Source organism: Hydra viridissima, unplaced genomic scaffold (assembly GCF_058129835.1).
Source record: "Hydra viridissima isolate aposymbiotic clone 2 unplaced genomic scaffold, HvirCarnegie_v1 scaffold_4, whole genome shotgun sequence".
NCBI classification, from domain to species: Eukaryota; Metazoa; Cnidaria; class Hydrozoa; order Anthoathecata; family Hydridae; genus Hydra; species Hydra viridissima.
In genome coordinates, this window is record NW_028324303.1 from 11,066,328 (window position 1) to 11,077,338 (window position 11,011).

General features: G+C 29.4%; 1 protein-coding gene across 7 annotated transcripts; it reads right to left on the bottom strand.

Moving 5' to 3' along the window:
- Positions 1–206: 206 nt before the first annotated feature.
- On the bottom strand, positions 207–10,085 carry LOC145183422 (uncharacterized). 7 transcript variants are annotated; one of them, XM_090085543.1, is made up of 4 exons: positions 9,701–10,085; positions 4,306–4,386; positions 3,737–3,837; positions 210–1,917 (listed from the first exon to the last, which is right to left on the bottom strand). In XM_090085543.1, exon 4 carries the CDS (start codon positions 1,901–1,903, stop codon positions 332–334), a length of 1,572 nt encoding a protein of 523 aa, XP_089941669.1. In that variant the 5' UTR covers positions 1,904–1,917; positions 3,737–3,837; positions 4,306–4,386; positions 9,701–10,085; the 3' UTR covers positions 210–331. The 7 variants fall into 7 exon arrangements, with proteins under 7 accessions (XP_079914895.2, XP_089941673.1, XP_089941672.1 ...); XM_090085545.1 differs by lacking the exon at positions 4,306–4,386; XM_090085542.1 differs by lacking the exon at positions 9,701–10,085 and having other exon boundaries at positions 210–1,937; positions 4,306–6,451.
- Between the last annotated feature and the right edge of the window lie 926 nt (positions 10,086–11,011).

Consider the following 11,011-nt stretch of genomic DNA (forward strand, 5'->3'; position numbering starts at 1 on the left):
AGTTTATTCATAGATTATTTGGTTAGAAGAGATATCTTTAAGTTCATAGATTAATATTTTAGAAAACTTCCAGTTGATCTTTGAAATAATTTTGTAAATGTTGTCTAAAATAATTCTATATTTTTAAAAACAATTAACTTCTTAGAACTTTTGACTTATTTTTTCCCATTAAAATATCACGTCGATATCTCCATAAAGTAAATCCTTTTATTGATAAATTAGTTTTTTTTTCTGTATAAATTATTTACAATATTTGTAATATTTTTATTCATTAAGATTTTTTTTTTGAACTTCGCAAGGTTTTTTTATCCACGAGCTGCTGTAGTTTTCATCAGTCAAACACTGTTTCTTTCTCGATGACCACGAATTCCTCTTTAAACTCGTTTTGTGCAGCATTGGAGTAAAGTCTTTTAATCGATCTCTGGCTTAACGTGCTTGAAACTCTCGAATAAAGAGTCGAAGATCGTAACCTTTTTCGGAAAACTGACAAAATTAAAACTGAGACATCTTTACGAAATCTTTTATCCATGACGCTGTAAATGATGCAGTTTGTACAACAGTGCAGGTATACGAGGCTCGATAAAACTTCGAAAAAGTGCAATGTCCCAATTTTAGATGTATTATGTTCAAGAGAGAATGTGTCCCAAATGTACCAAATTTGAGTAGGTAATGTCATTAAAGAAAAACACAGCGTAACCGCGAGCAGCATTTTAATTAGTTTGCTATCATTGCTTGCATGTTTTGTTCCGCCGAAAAACCACTTAAATAAAGATGAAAGTGTTGAAGTCTTATTGTTTTTGTTTTTATTACCTGATGAACTACTTTCGCCAATTATTCTTTTCATGGCTCGCAGTTGAGAGGCTTCCATTAAAACTGCACTAGTGTTGCTATTATTGCGGCTTTCTTTATTGCTTTTTCGGAAGATGCTATTATTGCCATTATTGTTTTTATTAAATACGCTATTGTAACTAATACCAATGTCATTATTTTCACAGTGATTGTTTTGTCTAGTGCTGCAGCTATTATTGTGGTGAATAACATTGTTGTTATTGTTGTGAAAAACATTGTTGCTGTTGTGGTTGTTATAGTGATCGTTGCTAATGAGTTTCTTTTCAAACGAGTTGTTACTTTCGGATGCTTTAATTTTTTCGTTGAAGTTTTTTAATTCTGAAAATGATTCTTCTCTTCTCTGATGATTTTCTCTGTTACTCTTGTTACTCTTGCTACGACTATTGTTTCGGTTTAAAGATTGTGCGTCATAACTTTTGCTTCGTCTGGATCTGTGGGTATGCGCCGCCATTGTTTTCATATGCACGTGCAGCCTTTTTACTATCATTGAGTGAAAAATGATAATAAAAAATAGCGGCAGAACGTAATTTGTAATGAACAAGAACAGTGTGTATCCCTTAATAAAACTTTTAGAGGAGTAATTCACGTCGTAGCATTCGTTTTTTGAAATACCCAAGGCAAGAAAAAATGGTATCATTGTGAGCGTTATATAAATCCAAACCCCTATGACTAAAAAAGTTGTTTTTTTTATAGACCATCTATGCCTCAAAGGATTTGAAATTCCAAGAAAACGCTCGTATGCCATCACCATTAGAAAACCAACGGTTGCCGACAGACTCGTAGACTGCAACGTCTTAATAAACTTGCAAAGACCGAGACCGAATTCCCAATTGTTGTTTTTTAAAGAAAACGAAATATCAAATACCAATGTAAAAGCAAATAAAAAATCAGCAACTGCAAGCTGACAAACTAGAAAGGTGTAGGCAGTTATATTTTGTCGTTTGATGTGCTTGACGACTCTAACTAGAATAATAAGAAAGTTTCCAGTAAGACCAACAATAACTGAAATAATGCATGCTACAACAATGATCCATTTACCAATGCTTGTCGTCATGTTCTCTTAAAGGCCTAAAGCGTAATCACTCTTCCTTTGTAAAAAAAAACAACAACAAAAAACAAAACGATAAATTTTAACATTAAAATAAATTTATAGAGAAAAAAATAAGTAAAAATAAGTACTGAATAAATATTTAATACAACTATCGAGTATCGAATAAACACAGTTAAAAATTTTATAGAAGAGTTGGATTTTCTTTTTTATTATCTTCATACGAAGTTTTATTTGTCTGTAAAACCTTGTTACTTATTCTTTTGATTTCCTACATTTTGTTGTCTTATTTCATCAAAATAATAAAAAAAAAAAAATCATCAAAAAAAAAACAAACAAAAAACAAAAAAATGAAGAAAACGAAAAAAAAAAAGAGAATGAAGAATATAAAGGTAAACAAATTAAAAGACAAAGAAAATATCAATTTACGAAACACGTTCAACGTCGCCTCATCAATCAACATTGGTCCTGTTTGGAAATTTTTTGATTTAATAGATTGATTTTAAGTTAAATTTTTTTGTTAAAATGCACGTGTAAAGCTGTAAATAAACGACGCCATATGTTTGCTTATCTGCAGCAGTTTAAACCATATGCTTCTAGCGCATTTGCAAGCAGCATTATCGAACACAATATCTCATTGTATGCCTCGTTTCATGATGCAGCGAATAGGCTCTTTTTATACAATTTTTATACTGATTTTTAAAATTTTTAATTACTGATTTATTGAAATAAGTAAAAGTGGTTGATACCAACTTACGGTCAATCGAAAAAAATTTTCAACATAAAATGAAAACATCTGCTACAATTCTTCAATGAAGTTGAAGATAATGAAGCATTGCATAGTTTTATCTATAGATTTTATTCTTTAATCTGCAGTTCCCAATAAGTAAAGAGTGATAAGATGAAATGGGTGTTTGAAAATTTTATTTTGGACCACACTCATCTCCATGTTTCCTCAATTGAAATTATACAAATCTGCCTACTCGCATTAAAAGTAACTATTAAGGTGAGATTCAAACTAAAGATTTTTTTTTGCAACAAAGAAAATTGATTTTTCCCCCTCAAACCATAAAAAATTTGTGTTGCTCTGTAAACGAAAAATGTTTTGAGATGAACGAAAAATGTTTTGAGATGAATGAAAAATGATGTTTTTTTTTTTTGAGAATATTTAATGTTCACAATTAAGCAATCATCAAATCCAAATTTCTGAAATAAAAGTTTTTTCAAAAATTTGGCTCGCAAAAGTTTGGTTAAACTGAAAATGCTTCGAAGGTCATTTCAAATGGGGGTTGGTGACGAGGAAAGAATGAATATTTAAGTATTTCAAATTTACCACCTTATTTGGTCACGTATTATATATTCGGATTAAGTTAATTGCCCACTCCATAATATCATATATTTATTCGACTATATAATATGCTAATAATCACAAGGAGTTATCAAGCTTGTTATAAAATAATATTCATTTTTAAGGTTACTTTTTGTAAAGCTCTATTGATGGTGAAAAAAAAAACAAGAGTATAATGAATTAATCTAACGTAAGTAAATGAATGCGGGGCGGGATGAGATTCATTAATTATATACATGTATAAAGTGAAATTTGAAAAACCATTAAATAGAGGAGTGAAAAACTAAATATTCTTTAAATTTTCTTTTTGGGTCATAATTCTTTGTTTAATTTTAGAAAAAATTGGAAATTCAAGGACTTCATAAAAACTTAAAAATATTTTCAGTTATCAAACGTTGAACGATTAAAAAAAAACTCATGGTTAGTTTGATTTTAAAATAAGTATTCTATCAAACATTGCGTTTCTTAAAAAAAAAATCTTCTCCACCTACCTTCCTGTTGTCATAGGTTTAAAAGCTTTCGTGCGTTTGGCATTTAGGATACAAAAACATTTTGTTCGCATCTTTTAGTAAACGTTCCGAATGTGGTTAAGCTAATGACAAACATTTGCAATGGGATCAGTATTAGAAACAAAAGACAAGTCAGTCCCACAGCAATGAACACGAAAAACTCTCTAAGAAAACTGATTTATGAAAGAAAAATGTAGTTTAAAAACTAAAACAAGTTAGTAAAAGATTTCAATGATTTAAAGTTTTGAAAAGATGTTTTAAAAGGATGATTTTTGAATTTCTGAAACTTTAAATTTTTGGAAAATATATATATATTTTTTTAATATCGCGATATGATCCTTGTTCGCAAACTTATGCCAAATCCTTTGTTGCGATTATGCTACATTTAAAAAAATGTTTAACTAGCAGTGTTTGAAGATAACCAGCAGGAGAAAAAAGACCAGTGATCCAAGCACTGGTTTTAACTCATGTTAAAAGCGATAGCAAACAAATAAATAAAAAATAAACAACCTTTTTAAACAACGTTCGATCGTGAAATCCGCAAAGCTTACCTTGTGTAACAACAGTTTTTCTTTTTTCTTTTTTGAACTTGTTGATAAATATTTTTGCAAAGTATTTGATTTTTTCTTTTTCTAAAATTACAATCTCAGTGTTACCTTCAGGAGACGTGTCAGAAAATAACGAGATTGATAAAGCGAGATAAGCAGATTTTTAAAAATTTTTAACTTAAAAAGTTCCTAATCGTACACACAAAATTCATCATAAGTTATAGTGTTATTTTGAATAAAAACTAGAAATAAACTTCCTACTTTAAGTTCCTCCCTTCGAGAAACAATTTTTCTTGTAGAAAAAACCGAGAATAATAAAACGAAAAAAACAAGAACATACTCCTTCAAGAAAAAAGAGAAAAAACTGGGGAAAGGATCAGCCGCACATCTCGTCATACACCGAAATGCTGTTTCATACTTGAACGAAATGAAACGGATCCTATTATTTTTTCTTAAATCTAAATTGTTCAAAGTAAAAATATCAAAAAAAAACCCAAAAAAACTTGAATGTTTATTTAACAATTTATTAATTTCTCAGACGGGTAATACACATAATGAACTTGGAAGGTTTCAAAAGTATGTAAAAAAGAAATTATTATTTTTTTAAAAAAAAACATTTGCATCGAATCAGATTTCAAAAGAGTTCAAATACTTTGTTGCTCTTTAAAAAGTAAATGTCATTCAATCAGTCTTTTTGTACCTTAAAGACTTTAAGGACCTTTTACTAACCGGTCTTTCAGTTTTCAGTGAAGCAAAATTTTTATTGAAACAGTTCTCCATTCTTTCAAATTTAAGTTGCATTTTGATTTAAGAAATACTCGGAAGATTGTCACAAATACGGTGACGTTATTGTAACTGATTATGTAGTTTGTAATGAATCTTATGATTCTTATGGATATTATGATTCTCATGGATCTTATGATTCTTATAGATTCTGTAATTCTTATGAATCTTACAATTCTTGAATCTTTTGATTCTTTGGTTTGGGGTTTATTGTCAAGTTTATTAAGATCAACGTTTTCGAACAATTTCTTCCAGGTTTGTAGATATCAGCTGAACTATTTAATGCCTGTAGCATGTACATTACAACCGGAGCGCGTGGGGAAGCAGCTTCAGCCCTATTGTAGACAATTGGCCCACCATTCGTAGCAAAAAAAGTTTTCCTAAAATTTTTTGAGTCTTATAGAACGAAAAAATAGAATCTAAATCAACGATTATAGAGAAATTTTAAATATGAGTGGAAAGTATATTGGTAATCAATTGAATGCGATGGTTGATTAAGGGCCAGCACGTGAAACTTTATCTTGAATTTTTAATGGTAAATTTTAAACAGCCATTTTAAAAAACAATTTTTAATGGTAAATTTTAAACAGCCATTTTAACAAACAATACTTGTTTATTTTCTAAGCTTTGATGGTAACTGTGCTGTGAGAGCTGCCTATTAGCTTCTAGATTTTTTCTCTCCAAAGTATTTATGTTTTCTTTTCAACATGAACACACAAATGGAAATAATTGATGGATTCACTTTACCTCATTACTTGCCAAATGTCAAAGAGCTTTCTGTAACAAGATAGTCAGAGTGTCACGATGCAACATGCACATGGGCGCCGGCAGGCAAGGGCAAGGTAGGGCAGTTGCCCCCCCCCCCCCCCATGGAAAAGCAAAAAAACAAACTTTGATACTCACAAAATTTCTTTTAACTGTTTATTTCGATATCTTATCAATTTAACTAATTTATAGTTTACTCACCGTAATGGAAATAACAACAGTTTAAATGAAATATTACTATCGAATGCAATGACTTCCACGATGGCGGAAACTTTTTTTATAAAGGCATATTTTATATTTTTAAAAAAAGATGTTTGAATAAAATTTTTAAAAAAATATGATAGAAATAGATCATAGAAAAATAAAAAAGGAATAAATAGAAAAAAACAATAGATAAAGGAGAAATATAGAAAACAAAAAGAAGAGAGGAAGAAAAAAAAGGAAAATAAAGGAAATAATAATAATAATAAAGAAATCGAATTACAATAACAAAGTTCTTACGCAAACAAATTAACTTCAAACTAACCAAGAAAGAATTGGATGCACTGATCAAATTTTTCAAATGATTTTTTAATGTGTCAGTTTCATTTACTTTTTTATGCTGTTGTTTTTTTGTTTGTTGGCAAAATGTTTCTTGTTTGTATTGTATTTCTATTTATTTTTTTCCTATTTATTGTGTTATATTCATTTTAATAATATATTACCTTATGTTTTTTGCTAGCTAAATGTTGATTATTATAATTATATATATTTAATTTGATTAACTTGAATTAACCTGCTGCATTTTAACTTTTGTTTTGTTTTTTGGAATATGTCTAATTTGTATTTAATAAATCAATTTTTTTTAACTAATCATTATATTATTATATAATTTAGCATTATTTGGTATAGTTTAGCATTATTAGTATTATGAGCGTTTGTCTGGGCTTTGCATGCTGAGCGTGCATCGTGAAAAAACACGCTCCAGAAATTCTGAGTTTATGGAACAAATTGTAAATAAGTTTGGCAGTGAACGCAGACGACTACAATATCTATTTACTGAATAACAATGATTTAACTCTTGTGTTTTTAGTTTTACATTTTCTTTAATTTTCTGTTGCCACTGGTCTAATAAAATGACTTGATTAATTGATGCATTTTTGTAGTTTTTGAAATATCACTTTTGAATTTTATTTTGCCCCCCCCCCCACCCCCTTGAAAAAAATCCTGCCGGCGCCCATGAACATGCATTGCATTGGAAATGGGCTTTGCTGAAATTATTGGTGTATTGCAGGCTATAAATCAAGATAGAGACAAAAGAAAAGGCGGTCTTATTATAATTTGTTAAATTGTTCCGTGTAATTGCGAAAACCCAAATTTTTAGATTTTGAGGAGAAAGAAAAAACCTTGAATGAATGCCAACTTTTTAATAAAAAGCATTCACGAAAACTCAAATGATTTTGTAAGCTCTGCAATTAAAGATCATTTTATAGGTGTAAATAGGTATTTAACCAGAAAATATTTTTATAAGAAAAAGATAAATTGTGAAGTTTCTATCTGAAACTAGATGGTCAGCGAGGGCGGGTGCCAATAAAGCTCTGCATGTTGGGTATTAGGAAATTGATACTTTTCATTGCGAGATGAGCAGGGACTGTAAGACATGAAGGCATGCAATTTTTGAAAGTCAAACTGTAAGACAAGAAGGACATGCAATTTTTGAAAAAATGAATGAAAATGAAACTTTTTTATTTGTCTTCATTTGACGTCATATTTTATAGAGAAATAACGCATCAAATAAATTTTTAAACTTATAAAAAATTAAAATCAATTTTAAATTGAATATGAAGCAAGAACTTCTGAATACTTTATCCATTTTTCAAGTCTTTGAAAGGTGACGTTAACACAGAAAGCAATTTATGATGAGGTTATAAATGATTTTGCCGAAGAAAAAGGCTTAAAGCTTTTAGAAAAAATGTAATAAACATGACTCATATACAAATATATGTATGTATACATAGATACATACATACATAGATACATGCATACATACATACATACATACATACATACATACATACATACATACATACATACATACATACATACATACATACATACATACATACATACATACATACATACATACATACATACATACATACATACATACATACATACATACATACATACATACATACATACATACATACATACATACATACATACATACATACATACATACATACATACATACATACATACATACATACATACATACATACATACATACATACATACATACATACATACATACATACATACATACATACATACATACATACATACATACATACATACATACATACATACATACATACATACATACATACATACATACATACATACATACATACATGCATACATACATACATACATACATTTGCTATTATAAGATGTTTTGCTATCAGAGTTTAAGTTTATTAATTGTTTGAATTTATTAATTATGATCATTTTAATTTTTAACTATGTAAGTGGACAACAAAAAAAAGTATGCAAAAGGTACCAGCACGTTTAAATGCAGCATTGTCCTTGTACATATAGATAAGGGTAGTTCAAAAATATTATTTCTGTTCTAATAATCCTACTTGCCACAAGGATAAGGAGAAAAAAATTTTTTTATTAGTCTTTTTAAATGTATGTTTATATTTAATATCACTGTAAAATTTGAACAAAAATGGAGCAAAATTTTTGTTCAAATTTGAAAGGTTTAATTTTCCAGGTGCATACAATGTATTAAGTGCTTGATCTTTCCAATTTTATTGCCTGTTTTTTTAAAGTAGATAATTTATAAGAAACAAATGTAAAAGAAAAGGAATAAAATCTTGCAATCGGATCTTTTTAGGTGGGTGTGAAATAATTGGAACGGAAGCGCTTTGTACAACAAAGTTTCCCTCAAGAAACGTATTCTAAGAAAAACGCTGCTTTACCACCTTAAAGAGATTCTGAATGTGAAGAACAATACTAGAATAATTTTATAAGCAAAAAACACCTTCTCAGAAATATTGCTGAGAGAAAACGAAAAAAAAATTTACAAAAAATTTTTGCTTCTTAAAAAAAACAACTAGAGTTATCGCATAAAAATATTTTAAAAGCTGAAATTTCAAAAATATATTACCTATTTACCAAATATGCCATAAAAAGTAAAGAAGATAAGATATTTCTAGAGATGCAAAACGAGGACCCCATGTGCTACTGCGTAGTGAAATTTTGGTTTTAATAGTTTTTATTTCGTTTTATTGTTTTTAATTTCTATTTCGGTTTTCAAAATAATTTATATTTTGATTTTCGTTTTTATTTTCGTTTTATTTTATTTTGAGTCAGCGAGTTACGTTTAAAACATTACAACAAATGACAATGGCAGCATGTGAATGGCAGTAAAAATTGAAAGACATAATTGTGATGTTTGCGTTTGATTTTGAAAACATATCATTACAAATGTGCCTTATCTTACATACAATAGATTATATGACTTCAGTACATTTATCACAGTACACATATAACACATCGTGTCATCGTATATAATTGTTATAGTATGTACACACTACAGTATGTTATACTTGGGAAGCCATTACAAGTTTACTATAAGAGTAATTTAGCTACAGAGTTTACATGGTTCACTAACTCTCTTCAACTAATATTTTTAACTTAATCTTTCTTCATCTATTACATTATAGTCATATACTTATTTTTACTTTTTGTAGTACATTTTTGCATCTACGCTATTGTTTATTCTATTCACATTCACACTAATATTAAATTGTTATTTAGCAATTTAGCATTAATAATTTTATAATTGTAATAATTTTTTCACCTGGTACCAAGAACTTCCTGGTCAAAAGCATTCAAGATTGATTTAAACACCGGAAAATTTATGTAACTTATTGGGCACCCAGTTGATATTATGCAATTTTCTACAGCTCTAATTCTTTCCTTATATACTGTAAAGTTTCAGAACCTTTACCACCACGCTTGTCAATAAATTCTTGCAGGGTTTGAATACCTGCGCCTATGGTTGATAGTGACGAGGCTTAAACATTCTCATTCTTGCTTCTCGTCTTTTTGGCCTTAACTCTTCACTTTTGTTTAGCACTTTAAACTGCGGGATGTAATTTGCTTACGTTTGCGTTTTTTGCCAGATATCAACACACCACGATCTTTCCCTTTTATCTTAATTAAACAGCGGGTGTTATTCTTGTCGGAAGAATATTCAAAAATTTATGCCACTCTCCCTTTTTCTTCCAGCTAATAGGACAGAACTCATTATGAATTAATCAAACGTATTTGCTTAATATTTTATATTTTTGTTACTACTAAAATTAAATAGTTTTCCGCATCAAAAATTTGCCGGTTTAAAATTACTTATTTACTGCTCAAACAAATCTGAAACAAGTTTTCGCTCATTCTCTATATAGCGATGTACTTCCGTTTTTATTTCGTTTTCTTTTAGAAAACGAAAGTTTTATTTTTCGCTTTTACTTTTCCTTTTATAAACTAAAATAACCTTGTTAACGCGTGACAGGAATAGAAAAAAAAAAAGGTGACTAAATCGATTTGTTAACTAATTTAAATATTCCAGGATCAATTTAAGATCATAAACGCTGAGAAGAAAACCTTCGTCAATATTAGTTAGTTTTATTGGAATGCTGCTTGGACAGTTTTGGGATCAAGTACCTTGAGCTATGTGAATGAGATCCAAACCATCAACAATGTTATAGCAATAGCTTTTGAACTTCATCTGTGGTACTTTTCAGAATATTTTGTTGGACCTTCTTCAATTCCCTTATTAAAAACATTTTCACCCACCAAATCACAAGCAGAGTAGGAGACACAGAGAACAATGGAGCAGGAGACTTACACAGAGAACAATGGAGCAGGAGACTTACACAGAGAACAATGGAGTAGGAGACACAGAGAACAAGAGACATTTCCAAGCTCAACTTAAAGAATGGAAAAAGCAATTTATTCTCTTATCTGATCAGGAAGCGAGCAGAACAACAAGCAACATAGGACTGTCAGAACTGGGAGATCGGTTGAAAATATTGGTGTTTAAAGACATCGTAGAACTTTTCCTTTAGCTTTCTTACTGCACTTTTCATCGCATTTTGAAAGAAGATTAACAACT

What these genes read in the sequence shown, in the direction of transcription:
- LOC145183422 (XM_080058769.2), bottom strand. Translation starts at nt 1,903, where the DNA reads ATGACGACAAGCATTGGTAAATGGATCATTGTTGTAGCATGCATTATT.